The sequence below is a fragment of the Dermacentor silvarum genome, chromosome 5, assembly GCF_013339745.2.
Source record: "Dermacentor silvarum isolate Dsil-2018 chromosome 5, BIME_Dsil_1.4, whole genome shotgun sequence".
Lineage (NCBI taxonomy): Eukaryota > Metazoa > Arthropoda > Arachnida > Ixodida > Ixodidae > Dermacentor > Dermacentor silvarum.
Genome location: NC_051158.1, coordinates 174,704,736 through 174,726,329, shown reverse-complemented (window position 1 = coordinate 174,726,329; position 21,594 = coordinate 174,704,736). Strand labels below are relative to the sequence as shown.

Below are 21,594 nucleotides of genomic sequence, written 5' to 3'. Positions count from 1 at the left end.
GCATGCAATTAATGCGATCGTAGTTTATTGTTATACTCCTACAGAAACTACAGACAATAACGACAGTATTCCCCTGGAAATGGCGCTGCAAGAGTGATCGGCACTCGGTATGGCTGTGGCTTCTCTTTCTCGGTGAAACTTCTCTGGCTTCTCTTTCCAACCTCTTCCTGTCTTCCCTGAAGGGGCGAGGGTGGAGAGGAAGGCACGTGCACCTTGGTGTACAAAAGTCGACTTCATGAAAGCCTATGCTACCACTCATGAAGTGCAGAAGACATTTACCCTCGCCACTGCCAAGTTTAATGCCCTCGTAGTTATACTTCGAGGCTATAGTGAGTCGTACCCTCACATGCTTAACTAGGGGATGGGGCCTCCCATTCAAGTACCCCGGCACCACATTCTAGTAGAGGCGGCAAGATGGCGAAAACCTCACATTTAACTGGAAAAACTGCTCCTCCTTCTCGGGGCAAAAATCCTCTACTAGCACTATTTAAGTCCTTGCAGGCTGTGATGACCACTGTTTCCTTATACGTAGGCCTCGAGTTCTTATTTTTTAATTCAATAGCATTGTTTGTGTTGAAGCGGAGGTCTAGCCGGTACATTTTGACCCAAATCTCCTTGACCACTCCCCCACGAAGGTTTTAAAAACTATGGTGGCCACTTCTGGTACAGCACGTCAAGAACGTGCTGGGCCAGGAGGCATGAGCCTACAAATAGGCCCGGACTTGGGCTTTAGTTCCTTCGGTGCTAAGAAATGTTATTCCTGTATCTCTCTCCTTGACAATTCGCCACTTGTTTTTACTTAGGCTTGTAGTTCTTCATTTTGTTTCCAGTGTGGTGGCTGCTCCAAAGCCTCCATCGCCATTCTTAGGTCATCTTCATTTGCACTGGATGCTACTCCTCTTAGAAACTTCTTAACGGCGTCCCCGTCTTCCACACCATTTTTTATAATCACCATGTTCAATGCTTGCTCCCTGTGGAAATCACGCAAGACCTGACGTCTACCCTGAAAAACAAAAACAAAACACTAATGGAATTCCACATGCCAACACCACGATTTGATTATGCGGCACACCGTAGTCGGGGGCTCCGGAATAATTTGGACCACCTGGGGTACTTTAACGCGCACCTAAATCTAAGCACACAGGTGTTTTCGCATTTCTCCCGCATTGAAATGCGGCCCCCGTGGCCGGGATTTGATCCCGCAGCCTCGTGCTTAGCAGCCCAATACCATATCGACTAAGAAACCACGACTGGTAATGAAAAACAACAGAAAGTTTCCGCTTGGCTATAATTTGGATTCAGGCCTGCGTTCCAATGTTTCAATATATTCAATGCCTCTTAAATGCACTCAGTGGTCTCACACTGAACAATAAAGGCACCATGAACAAGATAGAAACTTGCAGTCTTTACGACAATGACGAAGAGAGGAAGAGCATAGTAGGTAGTCTTATGGGTGGCTTCAAGACAGACGACACTACGGCTTTGCTAGAGCATCAAGTCCTTCATAAACTCTGTTAGTATTCACAGCAGTAATGTTTTCTCACACTCCTTTGCCACTGCATCTAAAGTGCCACAGCCTAGTGAATCACCCTGTGCTTTTGAGTGTTCTTGCAGATATTTCCCTTCGTAGGCACGGAAAAAGCAACTTGTTGTCGGTGTTCTTTCCTTCACTTGCTCTACGTACACTCTGACGCTCACTTGGTCGACAGAACAGAACCTGTCATTGCGTAGTGCTTTTTGCATATGATTTAAGTCCGTCCTGGTGGGGAACAAACCCACCTGTTCGCAAAAGGGACGTCTCGGACAGGATTTTTCTTGGCAGACGTCACACTTCGCTAAGGTAGATGACGGATGTTTTTTTTTTATTTTATTTTAGAGTTCAGAGGCTGTTCGTAGCCTATACAACCAGGGTCAGTGTCATGGTTGCAATGACTCTGATTGCCCGACATGCTGATATAGAAGCGATGTTCTCGAAGCGCCGGCTTGCCAGTAGACTTTTCCTCCTGTATCGCCAGCCTCAGACAATGTATGGCCTCTGTGGTCACTTTTTGGCTCTGCCGATGGCTACTTTGCTACGGCGTGCTGATCTGAAGAAAAATATCTACAAGCTAACCTATATTTATCAGTTCTGTTGTATATATATATATATATATATATATATATATGATGTTCTTAATCATAGAAAACAGCATTTTAATTAGGCATCGTCCAATAAAAGTGTCCAACAAATTGAAGAAAAATGAGACACAAATAAAAAATACTCGCAGTGTTCGTTCAGCAGGTCCTCAGTACGTATTTTACAACGTGAAGCAAGACCGAATTGCCGGGAATGTGGCAATGTTGAACTAATGAACTGGCTTATGTCGAAAAAAATGTCACAGTTTCGCCCTACGGGCGAAGCAATGAATGCGATAGCAACACAGCAATGCCATACGAAGTAAGGTGAGCGGCTTTCGTAGCAATGTGAATTGTAGTAAACATGAGCTGATTAAGTAAGCAGGTGTGCTGCGCCGTAAGTAGACCGACATGAAGAGAGACTCGATGACCACGAGAAGGCGCCTGTGAAACGGTGGTGTTCATGAGAAGAGCTGCCCGTGGGCAGCGCGTGCGAAGGGACACACCTGTAGCGCTGCACTGCCGATCCGGGCAGCATTGCATGTGTAGCGTGCGTTGGAAAATGTGGCCCGACAATTACTAACTGAATGAACAAGCGTGGTGTGAGCGCGCACAAACAAACATTAATAGATCACACTGAATGACTGCAGACAACGACTGTCAAAACGCTGGCAGCAAGCAGCGGGCGAAGGTACGTGCGGTATATCGCTTCAACGGAAACTGAGCGGCGAATGCACGGCGCATAAAGGTCAGAGCCGTGTGGAGATAAGCGACGGTGCGAGCGAGCGACGAGCGCGGTTGCTGGCAGAGTAGAAGTGCGCCCCCCCAGCTCCCTCCGGCGCTGGCTTCCCGCTTCCTTGCTTGCGCGTGGGAGATTGAGTTCGTTCGCTCTCCGTGATAGCGCGCGTCCCCGCACGCTTCCGCTCGGGCATACGGCGCACGGCGAAGATTTTATCTATAGGGAACCTGACGGCGACGGCGACGGCGACGACGACGCCGACTGCTGAAATCCGGTTGAAGTGTCCATATAATTGCTCTCGCAATAAAAAGGAGAGTAGGAAAAGGTGTGGCAAACAGACTGAAATGCAATTTACGATAATGAGTTATATAAAACGGGTCTACACACACATATATATATAAATCACCTCTGTCCCTATATGAACCTGAACTAATATTTACTATACAAGGTGACCCACGTGACTTATACCAACATTTTGAAATATGCGAGTATCACATTGCTGAACGGTACCTACGTAATGTTGTCTGCCGTAGCTTGGAGCAAGTAAGACAATTTTTTATATTACCTATAAAGTATTTAGTAATTATTAATCAATTAAGCGTCAAAGCTTTTGTGTTGCACGCATAGAGCAGATGGATCAGAAATATTTTATAATGGCCTACAATGTAATCAATGACAGTTTTGTTATAATTATAATAGTTGAGAAGTTAATTAAATGTTGATAACAAGAACATGCAATATAGCAAAATAACAAACACTTTCACTTGCTCTAAGTGACGGCAAACAACATTAACTTGGTTCTGTCCAGCTATTGGCATTCGCATATTTTAACATTTTGGCGCAAGTTACGTGTGACACCCCGTCTAATGCAGTGTCCGCATCATTACCTTGAATTCTGAGTACATTTTTACTTGCCTTAGATGCATAACTGGAGTTCTGCTTTTGTCTTAGTTCCTTGGAACTTCACCTTCTTGCGTTTATTTAAAAGTGCTTGCTGATGAGTTTGCTTAGCTGACCTGTTGAATGAGAAAAAAAGAAATCTTTCGTGAAATCATGCGTACTGTCAGTCATGAGATATATCTAATACTTCGGCAAGGTCAGTGGGAGATCGTCACGCGTTAAAAAATGACATCCTTTCGCACATGGGCCCCACTATGGACTTTTTTCTGAGAGATAATTACGCACCAAGAAATGGCATGTCGGTTCTCAACAAGATGTTCTTCCTTAATGCATGGACAAGCTTCTAGAAAGAGCTATATCAGCGATGAAGTATATCACACAATATTCACACTATATTATATTGAAGCAACAATGAGCACAAAGCAGCCACTTTCACGGGACATAGTATGTATTCCTTAATTATGCACGAGGGCGCCTGTCGTCTTCTGTCGTATCATAATAATCATCATCATAATCATCAGCATCATCAGCCTACATTTTATGTCCACTGCCGGACGAAGGGCTCTCCCTGCGATCTCCAATTACCCCTGTCTTGTGCTAGCGTATTCCAACTTGGGCCTGCAAATTTCCTAACTTCATCACCCCATCTGGTTTTCTGCCGACGTCGACTAAAAGCTGTACTAATATATCTGTCTAATATCGGTACTGCGAGGCATACCAAGCTGTTTCTGACGTTGATGTGGGGATTTGAGCACCATAATTGCGTTGGGGTGACAATTATGTTCGTAATTGTAAGAGTAATATTTTGTTTATCGAGCCGATATCCACCCGGCTGATGTTCTTAGTCATTTTAATTACCTATGCTCCTAATTTTGGAGCTGAAAGCCAATTTCTAAATTTTCTGTTGGAATAAACTCGTAGGATTTAGCACGGCTAGAACATATTGTTACAGGAAGAAAGCCGTAACAATATGCCCTGATAGTGATGAATTGCTTTCAAGTGCTTAGGGAGGATTAGCAAACGCTTACAGCAAATGGCGCGGGCCATATTTATTCAGAAAACCACAGTATTCCTTTTTGGGATACTTTTCTGCAAGTTGTGTGACTGCTTGCCTGCTTTTCAGGAAAGCCTCCAGTGGACGATGACCCTGAAGGACCATACCCTTACGTATACAACCGTACCGGTGCGAGTGGCGGCCACTGTCTTATTGTCCAAGATTACCGCTTTGGAAAATATCTCGGATTTCTGGATCTCAAGATTGACCGAGAGTCAGGAAACATATTAGACTGGTCTGGAAATCCAATTCTGCTTAATCAGAGTTATGAACAAGGTATGTTTTGCAAGCCTTGTACCAATATTTTGTTTATAGTCGTGGTCACAATCGCGTAATTCAATGAAAGTATGTCCGTAAAGTTTATAGTTAAATAACAAACGCTTCAACATGGACCCGCAAAAGTAGGAAATAAGACAGCGTCGAGTCACTTGAGGGGCCGCAAGTAAAGCCGGAGCAACGCAATAAGCCGGCAAAGATGAGTAGGCGAATGAGAATTTGCGCCGCTTCATGACCTCCACGCAGCACTGCAGCTTATTCCACCACGCAGTTGAACGATCGGATATTAAAAAAAAAAAAAAAACATTTGGAGGATGCTTAAGGATGCTTCGCCTTCAAGAGTGGAACGCAATAGCATTCAAAGATCCCTGAATGTTTGTCAGGCTTCCCGGCAACTGCAGCTTTCTTGCTTGTCCACCTTCGTCTGTGCGCGCCGCTACCGTTTTATGCTGCCGAGGAGACGAGCGCCATCTGGATGATGTTTTTGCAAATAACCTACCCGGGCGCCCCGCTGTATGAATGGTAGAAAGACTGGGAAAGGAGTTTGTGTTTGAGTTTCCGCCACACAAAATTATGTTTTCTCGTATATTCAAATTACAATGTGACGCAATCACGTCTGTAGGTTGTAGTTAAATCACACTTAACGATTTTTGTGACTAGTTTTACTTTGAGAAATTCAATTAGTTCACTAATGCTTCTGCACCACGCGGAGAGCCTGCTTAGTCGAGGTGGTTCGGGATGACTTTTCTCTGCCGCGGACGCCGGCACCGACGCCAGATTTTCAGCGACACGGGGCCCATAAGTATATGGCGTTACAACAGCGAAGCCCAGGAAGGCTACTTGAAAATCACACTATCGCAATGATCCTTACGTGACGGAACAATCCACATCACGTAGGTGCAAGCCAATTACTTCTAATATTAATCGAGTTTTCGATATGTAACTTTCTACATATCAAATGGTGAAAAGGATGACATTGGTTGCAACCTGTGAACATATACTGCGCTTATCTACGCTGAGAGATTTTAGCAGTCGTGTGTCTACAGAGTTCCATTTGGCAGAATTCTTCTACGTATCCGTGCTTTCAGATACTGAACTGCGAAGTTTAATAGCCGTTCGCATGATTACGCATGCAAGACAGCGGCGACCGGCGCAAAGCTCCTCCCTTGTGTGACGCGCTTTCGCTTACGGCGTTTAATGTGACAACGGGGAGGAGGCATAGGCAAAAGCGATAACTGCCCCCTTTTCGCTCTCGGCTGGCGTAATTGCAAAGCGCAGAAGTTGGAACCGCTATGAAAACACGGAAGGCGCAGCCTGTAACGATGGTAGCTTCTGTAATATCGAGGTAAGGGAGGAGCTAAGATAAGATGCCGCACTTCCGTCTTTTCTAATTTGGAAGAACATTGCTCGGGGGTGGCGTTGTGCATCTTTGGGAGCAGTCAGGTGGAATGGCTTGCGCTACTATACATTCTTGCGCTACTATATATATATGGAGTCACAGAATGGGTGCCTAAGGAAGGGAAGCGCAGTCGAGGATGGCCGAAAATGAGGTGGGGGGATGAAATGCGGAATTTGCAGGTGCTAATTAGAATCAGCTAACGCAAGACAGGGGTAATTGGGGATCGCAGGGAGAGGCCTTTGTCCAGCAGTGGACGTAAATATATAGGCTGCGGCTGCAGCACATGATGAGAATTATTGTGATATTATGTAGAATAAAATAATACGCTTGCCACTGTTACGATCGCGACGAGCGAGCATCGACGTTATAGCCTCGCATACCTGCGTTTAGCCGTGTTGCCAGTCATCAGACACCCGCCCCAGCCTCTAACCTACTCGCTGTCCATGAGTCAACTCCCCACTCAAAGACTTCTGCGCGACTGTTTCGAAGGCAATTGCTCGGCGGACTGGAAGCCGTCTTGGATACTCTACGGTCCCCGGGGTTTCGACATTGCACGTGGCCGCGGGCTCTCCACCTTCTTTTTCCGGAAAAGTCACTCGCGACCATGATCATAATAGATTGGTGTCTCAACGACACCCGGTAATCGGTTCCTTCTGTGTTCATAGTTGTTGCTCTCCCGCTAGAGTTTTTTGCTCTCCCACAACCTATCCGATGCATTCGCAGAGGTTGTGAAGGCATCGCAGAGGTCACCATCCACCAGCATCTGAGTTTTCGCAGCAAGAAGAAGCAGGCAGATAGTCTTACGAACCATTGTGTTCTTCCCTTCTTCAGTTGCCCTTGCTTGCAGAAGTTTTACAGAAGTGACCCTGCCATCTAAGTCATTCAGCAGGAGAGTCACTTGTACCTCAAAAATTCAGAGACCAGCACCTCCGCTATCTTCACGCCAGTCGCGAGTTGCCATATGGTCTTCTCCTGGAACTTTACGTTTCATCAGGCCCGAGCGTCTATGATGACCTGCGGGAGGCCTGAATAACACACTACGGCATTCCTGTCCCTTCAATACTCCAGAAAGTCTGGGTAACCAACTCCCCAGCTGCATCATCATCATCATCATTATCATCAGCAACATTGATTTGCCCTTAAAGGCCCCTGGTGGGGCTTTAAGCATCTTTGTTGTCATCTTTAAGCACTTTTGTTTGTCTCTGTTAAGCATCTTTAAGCATCTTTGTTGTCTATAACACGAGTGCCCTCTTCCACGTCATCCAAGCCTCCCAACTGCTGAGCGCCTCACGCACAGCCGTCAAACGCCCCTGCAAACAACCACAGTTTTGCGCTAGTGCACCTACACTGCCTTCTTATGCCGGGGGCGGTGGCCTCGCAAGGTTCGGGCCCTACAAAAGGTGTGCTCAGCACTGCTCTTACACTTAACGGTGAGGACACAGAGACCCCAAGCAACAAGTGTGCAGTGACTGGGCTGGCCGCACTATATGAATACCACAGTATCGCTGGTCAGCAGAATTAGCATGTCCGCACAGCCATGCCTCCTTCTGACCCTGCGACGCAGAAAGAATCCACAGTAAGGTGAAGGTGCAGAGACTGAACTTTCCTTGACTTTTTCAACACAGAGCGTCATGCAACCATGACGTCCTCGATGTGGCCATGGACGCTAGGTGCTTCAGCGACCCCTTCCCTCGGCATGATCTCGGCTCTGGCCAGTGTGCCTCGGCTCTGTTGGACGAGATCCGTTACACTGGTTCCGCAGACGTCGACAGAACACTACGCAAGACAACAGGCGTAATATATGGCAGAAATTCAGCAGCAGCTCGGTTCACAAACACACTCCCATAGATGCGATATCGACGCGATGCCGCACACACTTCTGACGCGCGCAGTATCAGAAGCATATCAGTATCAGTAGTGGTGGCGGGACTAGTCAAGCTGCTAAAATGCATCTTTGTTCCCGCTATCCTCATCATTTGGGTACATTTTACAGCGAAGCTGTTATAGGCTAGGTTCCAGGAGATCGCGTCCGGCAACGGAATTAGATAGACCAGACTTCAGTAGATGAACAATTTTCGGCTCCGTGTGCGTCGCGGTGTCCCACCAGCTGTTCCTTAGCACAGGTGTCAAAACGGATGATAGATGACCCATTGTTATACTCCTCGCCACCACCGATGCCTCTTTCGTGAGTGTCGCGATACTCGGTGGCGGCACGTCCCACCAATCATCGTGCCCCTTTGTCTCGTGACAGAGATCTCGCTAGCGCTGTTATCTGCAGTTTCCCTTTGGACTCGCTATGGGGTGGACGCTCGTTTACCCAAATCTTACAGGATCCTGACGTCAGGACCCTGATCATGCCGTGCAGTCTACATCGGATATGCACGCTGTGTCTATTAGGCTAGTCTATGACGATGAGGAGGATTGGCGCAGCAAACGCACTACTTGGCCATCGCGCCGGGTGAAAACGAGACGCCAGTGTCCTTGCTCTTTGACGAACATGCAGAAGACGCTCAACATAGTCAATAATTATAATATATAAATTCACTATAATACTATTCACTATAACAGACCCACTATATTCACAGCTTCGCTGGCTTCCTTCTTTGTAGTGGCGGAAGGGCTCTGAATTCTTTTTTATGTACCGATGTGCCTTAATGGTGAAGGAAAGCAAATCTGAAAACCTGCGACAAACGCGTCTACCTCCAGCCCTTTAACCGTTCGTCGATACATCGAACTGCCCGTCCCCAACCCCATTCTCAACCTCGACCACCAGAGAACTTGTCCCGTATTGGCCTCAACACGTACCCCTTGTGGACTCCTCAATAGGCATATTGAACTTCCGCTCATGCAGATAGTGTATATTTATATGTATTTTGTCAATCGAGCTGCGCGCTAAATGGGGTGGTGGGAGTATGGGGGGGGGGGGGTTGCTCTGTGGCGGCGCGACAACAGGATGCCACCGGCTGTGGCTAAATAGGATGACGAGAAGAGCGCGCGCGGGAGAACGCGCTAACGCGTGGTTGTCTAACAACCACTCTCAGCCACCAGTGCCACCATGGTTTGCCAGTTTTCATAAATCGTGGTCGCAGCGACTGCCTCATCGAGCAGGCTCCACAAACTCTGAGGTACTAATACATTAGCTAAACTAGGGCAGGCACATTATGCGTTGCCATTATTAGGCACCCTTTTAATTGTTATTGTCATTGCGTGCCTCACTGCCATTGCAATTGCGTGCATGCGTTCCGTACGTCATATTACGCGTGCCTAAACTATAGAAGCAACGCACGCATATTTCCTGCGTGCAACACAATCGCACATATAGGTCTTATCAGAAACTGAATTTCGTCTTATTTTGTGGTACTGGTCTTTGTACAATTAAAGGAATGTTTAGTAAACATAGAACTGTGTTGAGCTGCGCAAATGACTGGACAAAGTTGTTGTTGTTGCCTCAAAACTGTTAAAACGAGACACAGTGCGGCCTTCGTCACTTCGTCTCCTTTTTTGCGCTGTTCTTTTCTGTTTTAAACATTCCCCAACCAGCCCTATTGGGGAACCTTCTTGGTGAACTTATAGTATGCAAAAATGTATTACGCGGAAATCAGCCTAATAGGGAGGCTGTCAATACCCACACGCTACAGTGGCAGGGAAGACATGTTTCTCAGAAGTTCTTTTTTATCTAAATCAAGCGGGCGCTGAAGGAACAAACAATAGACTCCGGCAGCACGCGCCCGTGTTCAATAGCCCGTTGTTCAGTTCGCTCTGCTTGACATCGTCAATAGCAATCTACCAACTCGCTCAACACACCGTTTTAATACGTCGACTTCTATCGCTGGAATAAGTTGTCATGTCGTGGATAAGTAGTGACCCGAGAGCTCTCGAGATCAATGAACAATTTTCATTAGCGGTATTAGCTACAGTTGCAAAAGGCCACGCGAAGTTTTGTCACAATTGTTTGCAGCGTAATATAATGTCTGCTTTATTTCTGACAGACGAAGAAATGCTTGCAAGCCTGAAGCCATATAAAAAAATAGTAGACGACGCTGTAAAGGAAGTTGTCGGATCCACTAAGGTGCTGCTGGAAGCAAGCGACAAACTCTGCCGCTATAAGGAGTGCAATGCAGTCAACCTGATGGCTGATGCTTTCTTCGACTACTACTCAAATAGAGATAGCGTAGTGGACAAGGCTTGGTCTATTGTGAACGCCGCCGTTCTTAATGCAGGAATCGCAAGAGATTCTATTCAACCGAAATGTGAGTAAGAATGTCCATTTATTATAAAATAATTTATTCATTTGTTAAAAATATTGTAATCTTTGTAAGGCTTATATTCTGGAGCGAACATAGTACAGGCGTAGTGCTTTATCGTGCAAAGGGTGTGTCAAGCTCCGAAAAAAAGGCTGAAGAAACAATAGGTGCACCCTGTGAAGCACAAAAAGTAGTCAATACGAATAGAACGTTTACATTAGTATCCAGTAGACCGTATGGTAAAGAAATGCATAGACATATTGACATACGAACTTCCGTGATGTACAACACGAGTGTACCGGGAATACGTTGTTATGAAAAAAAAAAGACAAGAGATAGCACAAAATTGAAGGTCAGTGCGATTTTGCTAGAATTTGAGGGGAAGCCGTTGCTTTTTAAAACTGCAGCTACTGTGTTAAAATATACAGCACGTTTCTAACTTTCATTGCGTCCAAGTGCGCAGCTCTTCCACCTACTGTGGGTGCATGTTTTATATTGTGAGCGCTAAATGGCTGATATGCCTCGAACAGGGGGCCGGAACTACTACGTTAAGTGACCTGCAGTTCAAAATAACAATGCACATCGCATTATTAAACTATAGATGAGGTGTTTCTGAAACAAACGTGTACTTTTTACCCATTATTTCCGGCGCTTTCTGAATCATTACATTATTTGCCAAAACTATTTTTCAGGCTATCACGTTATAACACAAAAAATACATTGCCGTATGTGACCTGTTGTACATGCAAGACAAGAAAAATATCGCTTGCCAGAAATTTTTGCACAGTTCATCGATTATTTAAAATAAATGCATCAGCTGGTTCGTTATTTATTTCAGGCAGAATGAGAAATATGGGCGAGGAGGTAGCAACGCCCAGCAAAAAGACGACCGAATGCGCTGACTGTCAACTCATTTAATGTTGCAACAGGCGAACATTCATTACGAAAGAAAGCTCCCTCAAAAGCAAGAAAATGAGGCACGCTGCGATTACACTGAACAACGCATGTGTGCAGGAAACCTCCCATAAAGAAACCAATCTTCTATATTCTAGCATTTAAACAAGTTGGTAAAAATAATTTACTAGTTATACATGTCTAATGACTTTGATACGCTTTCATGACGTCGCAAGCAAGATAGCTTTCATTCCCAACTTATCAGAATGTTCGGTGCTCGGTATCTGGTTCGCTTTATCACATTAGTAATACAAAACACGGGGAAAAAACTAAATAAGAACTAAACGAGAACGCCCTATAAACAAAGACATAAAAAGCAAGCCGCCACAACAAAATTATCCCGTTGACTGCACCGCACAACCTGGGGTGCTATGCAGCATGCCCCGAGTTTGGCGAAACTCGGGATCTTCACGAGCTCTGGCGACGCCCCAAGATGAAAGAACTAATGGTAACAAGACAAAGTTTGTCCGTCGGCACACCTCCAGTTTCATTGGTTTATCTAGATTCACTCTGGGTGGCCATCATCCCTTGGGCGTTGCCATATGAGCGGTCGACAAACTGGGGCTCACGTGATAATGCGGTCGGTGCATGGTCGTGCATTCTTTCACTTGTTTGTCGCAATAGAGGCACAAGCAAGTTATCAAATAAATGCATTTAGTACAATGATATTAGTCACATTACAGTAGGGTATAGGTGTTTTAATGTTTACAAATTGTACACTGAATGTGTATTAGACTAATTTGTAGTTTAATCATTTCGCGTTATACCACGAAGGCACGCTCGCCCTCCTCTTTCTTCATCTGGATTGGATTGGCGCGGCTCGCTACGTGCTTGCGCTAGCATTTCCGAGCACAGATTGGTGTGCGCTTGGTTTTCGCACTGGACTTTGAACAGATCGCTCGTTGCTCTTTCTCTTTCCTCTGGATTTAATTGGTGCGGCTCGCTCCATGCTTGCGCTCCCATTTCCGAGCACAGATTGGTGTGCGCCAGATTTTTACACTGGGCTTTCAACAGATCGCTCGTTGCTCGCGCTAAAGTAAGGCTTCGAGACGAAGGGAGCGTCGGCTAGCGCAGAAGTGGTTTGCCGCGCGCTTACCGTGTAAGCACTCAGGAATGTCGGAAAACACTCATGCAAGGATAAAAAAAACTACGCTTTATTTTCTTTTACATTGTCACGCACTTCATACTGGCTAGCGCCGAGCGATGGCTTCTAACAACCGCAGGAAAGAGTCTTTATACTGGGTAGCCCCAGCGATCCGTGGCTTCTAACAAACGCAAGAAAGGGTCTTTGCAGCGCACGTGGCCGTTGAGTGCCAACTCATTCATCCCAGGTGAGACTCTAGCATCAGTGCAGTTACTCTGTACCCACTGCTGACGAGGTGGCGCTTCACTTTTATTGCGATAGCAATTATATGGACACTTCCACCGTATTTCTGCCGTCGGCGTCGCCGTCGCCGTCGTCGTCGCCGTCGCTGTCGCCGTGAGGTTCCGTATAGAGAAAATCTTTGCCGCGCGCCGTATGCCCGAGCGGAAGCGTGCGGGGACGCACGCTGTCACGGAGAGCGAACGCACTCAATCTTCCACGCGCAAGCAAGGAAGCGGGAAGCGAGCGCCGAAAAGAGCGGGGGGGGGGCGCATTTCTACTCTGCCAACAACCGCGCTCGTCGCTCGCTCGCACCGTCTCTTATCTCCACACGGCTCTGACCTTTATGCGCCGTGCATTCGCCGCTCAGTTTCCGTTGAAGCGATAGACCGCACGTACCTTCGCCGCTGCGGCGTATCCGCTTGCTGCCAGAGTTTTGACGGTCGCTGTCTGCATTCATTCAATGTGATCTATTTATGTTTGTTTGTGCGCGCTCACACCACAGTTAATAATAGTCGGGGCACATTTTCCAAAGCACGCTACACATGCAATGCTGCCCGGATCGGCAGTGCAGCGCTACAGGTGTGTCCCTTCGCACGCGCTGCCCACGGGAAGCGCTTCTCATCAACACCACCGTTTCACACGCGCCTTCTCGTGGTCATCGAGTCTCTCTTCATGTCGGTTTACTTACGCTGCAGCACACCTGCTTACTTAATCAGGTCATGTTTAGTACAATTCATATTGGTACCAAAGCAGCTCACCTTACTTCGTATGACATTGCTTTGTTGCTATCGCATTCATTGCTTCGCCCTTAGGGCGAAACTGTGACATTTTTTTGGCAATAACTTTTAATTTTTTGCGTGTGAACGCCCGTGTTGGTTCCCACAAAGTGCACGCTGTGGTTAACTGTCTCCCAATGCAGATTGAGGCATAGCCCCGTTAGCATCCACTGAATTAGGGACACAGTTGTATGCGGCCAATTCGTCACTATGAATAATGGTCCCCGGTTGAACACTGGCTGCAATAATAGCGCTTAGCGTCGCTGCCTTTCGTCGGTCAACCTTGAAAAGTAGCAGCACCCCTCAGGTCGCGCAGACCATGCCGAAGACTCATGGGCCACCATCTTTAACACCACCGTAGCTTTGGCGGCTCGGCGGAACGTTGTCGCCCGTTATTAGGCGGCCTCGATTGCACTTTTGCTCGCCGCGTAGAAGGCACTCATCAATTTGCGCTGTCTTCCCGGGGCCACCGAGTGGAGCTAGCGCCAGCAGCTCGTCCCTCGCTACCTTACGGGGGTAGCTCCTCCAGTCGGCGATGGCGTGCTCCGATAGAGGAAACAAGTCTACGGTCTTTTTCAACATCCATATGTCTACGCTTTTGCTCACGCAGTACGTGAGCCAAATCATTTGCCGCCTGGAGAGGTGGTCGTTCGGACGGCCGAGGCGGTCCGTGTTGGCGCAGTAACTTCCTTCGCCTCTCTGCCCGTGCCGTGTAGCGGTACCGTGTACCTGCCAAAACTGATTTCGGCACCTGTTGCACCGGAAGGCAGCGCGGCGTCCATTCTGAGTCTTCCAATATAATGTGACTACTTCGACTGCGCAGGTTGGTTGGTCCGGGTTGAACCCCAGGTGCTCGCAGGTGCTCCAGTATTCCGATGACGACGCCGGACCTGGCCCGGGGCTGGGGGGTGCGGTGGACGAGCGGACTTGAAACAGGAGAGAGCCGAAGCGATCGCACGAACGATTCCTCCGCAGCCTAGTCACACCAGTCTACGCTGGGAAAGCATAATTTGCCCGCCACCCTATCTCCGCCGACGACGGCCTTCGCCTAACGCGTCACACAGCCAGCGCACTCACGTTTTGGAAAGGCAAAAATGACGCTGAAACTCTACGTCGGACATGTAGGTGAACGGGTCCAGATGGTCATATTGACGCTTGCTGCCGATGGATGCGATTAAACAGGCTGCTGCTGCCGCCACCATGTTCCCGAGTTCAACTCGAGGGGGGTTTCGCGATGTACGAGTTTGGCCCGAGTTCGCGTGTCAATCAAAACCACACGTCGAGCCCCGCGCGAGGCATGTAACTCTTGTGCGTGCGCCCGCCACGGTTGGGCCACGCCTAACTTATTTTCCGGCTACAGCGACGTCGTGCGGAACTGAGAGGCATCAACAATCTTGACCGCCGACAGAAAATACGCACAGCACACTGTCATCGGTGATGAGAACCACTATCAAAAACAAAGCGGCGACTTTCGCTGGCTCATGCATCTATCTTCTTAGGCTGTGATGGCCCCACAACATGGTTCATTGTCGGCCTTGTAGCGACGTAGCGCATAGCAAATAATTATCGGAACGACACTGTAGCTGCTTGCAAGGCGTCGAAGCTTCGTGGTGGATGACGATGCTGAGCAGTGCGTAGTGTTTTTCAACGTAACGGTATCGCAGCTGTTGTTTGAGATGGCTGCTCTGTCATCGGTGATGTATCGGATCCGCACTGTCGGAAACACGGTCAGCGCCGAGAAACGCTCGCTTTTTTAAACCCAGTGCGACGGCATTTCTTCATCACAAGCACGGCAGACTAAATAGTTGCAACCCCTTCCTGCGTTCGAAGTTTAATTTCCTAACTGCACACAGGAGCAATCACCCGCGAAAATGCGATTGCTGCGCGGTCGTTACTATATCCATCTGCGATCGCTGTTAGCTCAGCAGTAGAGGCAATCGGCAAGCACGTTAGAGAGAACAACACACTCAAGCTCTGCGTACACATGCGAACGGAGGCACCTTCATTGGGCAAGCGATGACAAGCGATGAATTGTATCACTGGGCAGCGCGCTCTTTGCAATGCATCGCGGAGGCTTCCCGCTCGCAGATAAACGGGCGCATTTTCACTGTGCTGCGTCACTACGGACCCTAGAATACCGCACAGCCATTTTGCAGTGACAAACGTTGCTCCCGTCGTTTCAGTTGCTAAAGCGGCGGCCTTAATAGCCGCCTAAGTGAAGCACCTGCGGTAAACAACCATGCCGTAGCGCTGCGTTGTGTTGTGTCTGGCGGTCCCTCGGGACAAAGGAGGCCGGCGCCGACTCAGACGCGCCAACCTGGCGCCCTTTCTCGCGGCCGAGAATTGTCACCTGGGACTGAGGGATTAGCAGTTGGTCTCCGGGCTACCTCATGCGTGGCTAAACGGCAGCGTCGCCCCTGGGTGCGGTCCCGTGAATTACCAGCGCCGCCCGAACCACGACGACGCTACGCCGACTGCTGCCTTTCGAGACAGCCACCGCCCTACCTGGTTCCGCGAACTGACCACTATAGAGAGGCGAATCTTGAAAGGGGCCCGCGTCTGGCAATCCCGGCGGAACGACATCAACGTTCGGTTCCCAAGGTGTCAACCGCTGCCTGTTTTCGGGGGCGACCTATAGAAAGATTGGAGGCGGAGCCCAGCAGGAAACGACGACACATCAGGTGCGGGATATGGCCACCTGATCCAAGATGCTGATTGGCTAAAAGAACTACAGTGTATTCCCTCGTCGAGTGAAAGAGGGAAACGAAAGGGATAAAACAGGGGACTTGAGTGTTGTGAGGACGCTTGAGGCTTGACCATGTAGAGCACGCTTGACGATGTAGAGCACGCTCGACCATGTAGAACGCTCGGAGATGTAAACGCTACCACATGCAAAGATGTTAGAACGTAAACGGCTCCAATTTCATGGAGCCCATCTTGTAATATACCATGTACAGTGTATATAAAACAGTTTTCTAATCTCCCTGGATAACTCCTCCTCTTGGCACCTGGGACGGCACCATACATGGAAACCTTCGTGGACCCACGAACCGTCACCATTCGCAACAGTGGCTGGCAGCTTATGGGATCGGCCTGCGTTGGCTACATCGGTGTGGTGAGTGCTACGTGTTTGCTTCTCTTTTCGCCAGACTCATTAGCGCAGGTGACTAAGTCGTTAATGATGTTTGATGTTGTTAGTGATTTTGTCTCACAGACCAAGAATACAGTGTCTCGTGGGCTGAATTACTAGTGGGGAAGAAACACAGGGTGCACTGTAAATACGGATAAGTTTGAAATCCAGGAACTCTTCAAAGGTTGTGAGCCGATGGGCATTTTGGTTGTCCCTGCGGTAGGCAAAAGTCAACAATTAGAGCTTTTACGGAATGAGGAAGTGAGTGGGGAGAAGGCCGGAGAGGCCAGGAAAATTGTTTCGTAAGCGAAGAGAGGAAATTCTGCAATCTCCCAAAGTGATAGCGATAAGGACGGGCTTAGTGCATAAGTTTGCGCTTCATGTTGCCAGAACTCTCTAGTACAAGTAGGTAGTTGCTAGGAGATTAACTGTGTGTTTTCTGGCGGGCACTATTTTGGGAAATTCACCTTCTTCAAATAGCGAATTTTAGGAAGGGGCCTGAGTTTGCGCTTCATGTCGCCAGAACTCTCTAGTACAAGTAGGTAGTTGCTAGGAGATTAACTGTGTGTTTTCTGGCGGGCACCATTTTGGGAAATTCACCTTCTTCAAATAGCGAATTTTAGGAACGGTGAATTTTGAAGGCAAACGAGATCGCCATGGAGAAATTCAGAGTGCAGGACCTCCTTCTAATTTGCGAGGAGTTAGGCATTTCGGTCGACTCCGCCAAAACGAAAGAAGCGGTTCTCGACGTCATGAAGGTAGAAGAGGTGACGGTCGAGGAAGCTGACGAGGCTTGGGAGACAATTGAGGAAAGAAAGCAGAAGGCAGAGGAGTGCAGGAGGCGCGAGCTTGAAGCTGTAGAGAAGCGCGAGAGGCGCGAGCGTGAAGAAGCAGAAAGGCGCAGGCACGATGCCGAAATTCGCGAGAGGCGCGAGCGAGAAGCAGCGCAACGGCACGCTCTTAGGATGAAAGTGCTCGAACGGGAAAATCAGATGCTCAGATGGCGGACAGCGCGACGCCAGCTCCACACTTTCGAGACAGACGAGGGTATTGTTAATTTCCTCGCCGGTTTTGAACGAGTGTGTGAGAAAGAGGGTGTCAGCCGGGACTTGTGGGCCGAGCGATTAGGAGCACTTCTCCCGTTTAGTGTCGGTGCGTGTTTCTTGCATTGCTTGTCCGAGGAGAAAGCGCGCGACTACGACAGGGCTAAGAGGGCTTTGTTCAGGCGCTTTGGTGTAGCATGGCAGGCCGACTTAGAAGGCCCAAAAGACAATGAAAAAGCCGAGCCTGTGGAAGGTAACATTAGCACTGAGAGGACTAGTGTAGAAAGCTTTCGAAAAGGTGTGATGCAAGTGACACACACACAAAGCGAAGAGAGCGGCGGATTTCCCGCACCAGAAACGGAAGGCCCTTTAGGCCAAGTGTGTACGGCGGCGGCAATTTCGGCCAGCCTGCCGGACAAGGTCACGCATTGCTTCTCGAATAGGTCGGAGCAAATGCTGAGGGAACCGGGAAAATCCACCACCAGCAAGGGAGCTTTCAGGGCGAAAGCACGTGAGGAGACTCAGAGACTGATTGGCGCATTCCCTATTGAGCAGCGGTCACAGGACCATGGAACGATTCCAGAGGCAGCTGTAAGCAGTGATGAGTTAGACGGGTTAGTAGCCGGAAGCGAGGTGAATGCGGTCACCGAAGAGAGCTGTGGTTTTCCCGCCCTAGAATTCGTGGCCGACTGCGAAGGCCAGGATGAGAACAACAAAGCTAGTTCAGACAGCGCTGAGAGGGCTGTGGTGCCAGTAGTTGACGGAAACAGTGACAAGCGCAAAGAAACGCTTGTTTCGCCATTTAGTAAGGCTGTTTTGAAAACAGAGGCCGACTTCGAAGGCCAGCGAGAAGTTTGGCATGCTATCGACGGCAGTGATGGAGCTAGGCCACCTGAAGATAGACTTAATGACGGGCTAACTTGCTCAAAGGTCAAATCTGGTCCTGCTCTATTAGAACGGCAGTCGCACTGTGAAACCCAAAGGGGCAAGGAAATTTCAAGCGCGTGTGCCGAAACTGCAGACTCTACGAAGCATGCCAAACAGAAAAGGCGTAGGCGCAAAACGAGAACAGCGGACGCGGTCGAGGCGCTTGGAATCAAACATGCGAAGTGCCAAAGCGACAGGGGCAAATTCGCTAGGGTCAGAGTCCAGGCAGAGAGCGTGAAAAAGCGAAGGAGGGTAAACCCCAAGCTTAGGCGTTTGCTGCGGTCAGGGACCGGCGTGACGCACGTCACGAAAAGGAGAGTTTCTCGAAGATTCAGGCGTGGTGAACGTCGCCTAACCGCATCTCGTACAACGCATAGTAGGCAGAGGGACAAAAGGAAGCGTCCGGTATGCTGCCACCCTGGCCGATCACTCGCGGGGGAAATGAAAGGCGACTGCCTAGCGGATAATGGGACAGTGTGCGCGCGGGTCGGTCAATGCATCCCCCTCCCAGCACTTGGAAGCGGCTGTCCTAAAGTCACAGCTACAAGGTGTGTCAGGCAAATCAGCGGCTTTTGCCTTCTTCGCGACAGCACCTTGCGAAATCCCCGGAATGCGCGACCCCCTCGAGTGCGTTTGAAAGAAAGGGGTGCGTTTGCGGCCCGAGAATACGTAAACAAGGAAGACGGGTAGCATTTTCTTCTTTTGTATTCATTTTGTGGGAGATGGGTGTTGAATGTTTGACAGGCGTAAAGAATGTCGCAGTTTTGTTATGTTGTTAACCTCTTCGGCTCAGGTTAGACCAACTATTTAAAAGGGAGTGTGTACGCAGCGACAGGTAAAGAATTGAAATGCACAGTGTCAGTTGCATATAGTTTTGCATGTCACGCGCAAGTTGCGCAAGTTACTGTTTGCGCGAGTTTGTAGTAAGTCGTAAATAGTTTGCCCACCTGTTTATTTGGCAATTTCGGTATTAGGTAAGGAATATGTAGCTCTCTTATGCTAAGTGTTACGGACTATGAATTACTGAAGGCCAGCTCTCCCTTCGCCTTCCTGATCTGTGGAAGCTCTAATTCATAATTACTTAGCTTCATTACATAAACCCAGTCGGTGTCTATTTGCGAAGACACATCATCGGAAGTTTTTTGGTACTTGTCCGGATCAACGCGCACCTTGTGTTTCAGGGTTTTCTTGAGATAGGGGCAGTCAGATTTTTGGAATTGATAAAGTCTGGCGATGAGAGGGGCTTGCAGTGGCGCTTGCAGCATTGTGTGTGGCTAACAAAGGTCGCTCCTTGGAGCTTGGAGCTTGTCATTTCTGCAGCCTAGTCTGAGCCCACCTATGAAGAGGCCTTTGGCGGGAAGATCATCATTCCTGGAAGCAGCGGCCCCATGGCTTTGAGCGAAGCAGGCATCAAACCGGCCGAGCTGCATAGAACAACTCGACCTCCCGATGCATCATCTGGCGGCGGGGGTGCTGTTGTGTCTGGCGGTCCCTCGGGACAAAGGAGGCCGGCGCCGACTCAGACGCGCCAATCTGGCGCCCTTTCTCGCGGCCGAGAATTGTCACCTGGGACTGAGGGATTAGCAGTTGGTCTCCGGGCTACCTCATGCGTGGCTAAACGGCAGCGTCGCCCCTGGGTGCGGTCCCGTGAATTACCAGCGCCGCCCGAACCACGACGACGCTACGCCGACTGCTGCCTTTCGAGACAGCCACCGCCCTACCTGGTTCCGCGAACTGACCACTATGGAGAGGCGAATCTTGAAAGGGGCCCGCGTCTGGCAATCCCAGCGGAACGACATCAACGTTCGGTTCCGAAGGTATCAACCGCTGCCTGTTTTCGGGGGCGACCTATAGCAAGATTGGAGGCGGAGCCCAGCAGGAAACGACGACACATCACGTGCGGGATATGGCCACCTGATCCAAGATGCTGATTGGCTAAAAGAACTACAGTGTATTCCCTCGTCGAGTGAAAGAGGGAAACGAAAGGGATAAAACAGGGGACTTGAGTGTTGTGAGGACGCTTGAGGCTTGACCATGTAGAGCACGCTTGACGATGTAGAGCACGATGATATATGGGGGTATAATGGCGCAAGGGCCAATAATGGCCAAAGAGCGCCAGGCCAGTGTTAATGAGTTTGAATTGAAGCAATGAATTACGAGTGGTGGATATGACTTGGCTGTAAGGGGGCCTAAAAATAGTCGCTGTAAAGTGCATAAAATCTAATAAGATTATGGAAATGACTGATGGCGTGTGCTATGAGCATGAAATATGCATTGCAAATAAATGCTACTATTTGCAAAGTATGTCCGATGCGAAAATTGGCATCAAGCACTATTGCCTCAACAGAGCCCTTGAACATAAGAGGCGTGGAGGCATGTGCTATACTGAACACTATCGCAACAGCATCCTCTGGCGGGAGGATGTGCTACGAATATCTAGGGCTAATCACATGTAGTACCACGTCATTCAAAAAACCTAGGACTGCTTTGGTTTTAAAAAGTGGTTCTTTGCCAAGAAACATACTGGGATGGAGAGGGATATGGTAGCGGTATGCAAGAGGAAAGTGTTTCCTTCTCTCTGTTTCGGCTTCCCGGCACTCCAAGAAGACATGGAGGACGGTCAGCCTCTGATCACATCGGCCACAGGTTGGAGGATCGTTACCAGTCAACA

General features: G+C 48.7%; 1 protein-coding gene across 6 annotated transcripts in view; it reads left to right on the top strand.

Moving 5' to 3' along the window:
- LOC119454594 (protein 5NUC) overlaps positions 1–21,594 on the top strand; it is a 201,575-nt gene that overhangs the window by 89,565 nt on the left and 90,416 nt on the right. For 2 of the 6 annotated variants that reach the window (XM_049666904.1, XM_049666900.1), the window contains exons 5-6: positions 4,878–5,084; positions 10,473–10,733. The exons of 2 other annotated variants lie outside the window; for them this stretch is intronic. In XM_049666904.1, coding sequence (XP_049522861.1) covers positions 4,878–5,084; positions 10,473–10,733 — 468 coding nt within the window. The remainder of the gene's footprint in view (positions 1–4,877; positions 5,085–10,472; positions 10,734–21,594) is intronic. 2 more of the 6 variants (XM_049666905.1, XM_049666901.1) reach the window with 1 other exon arrangement.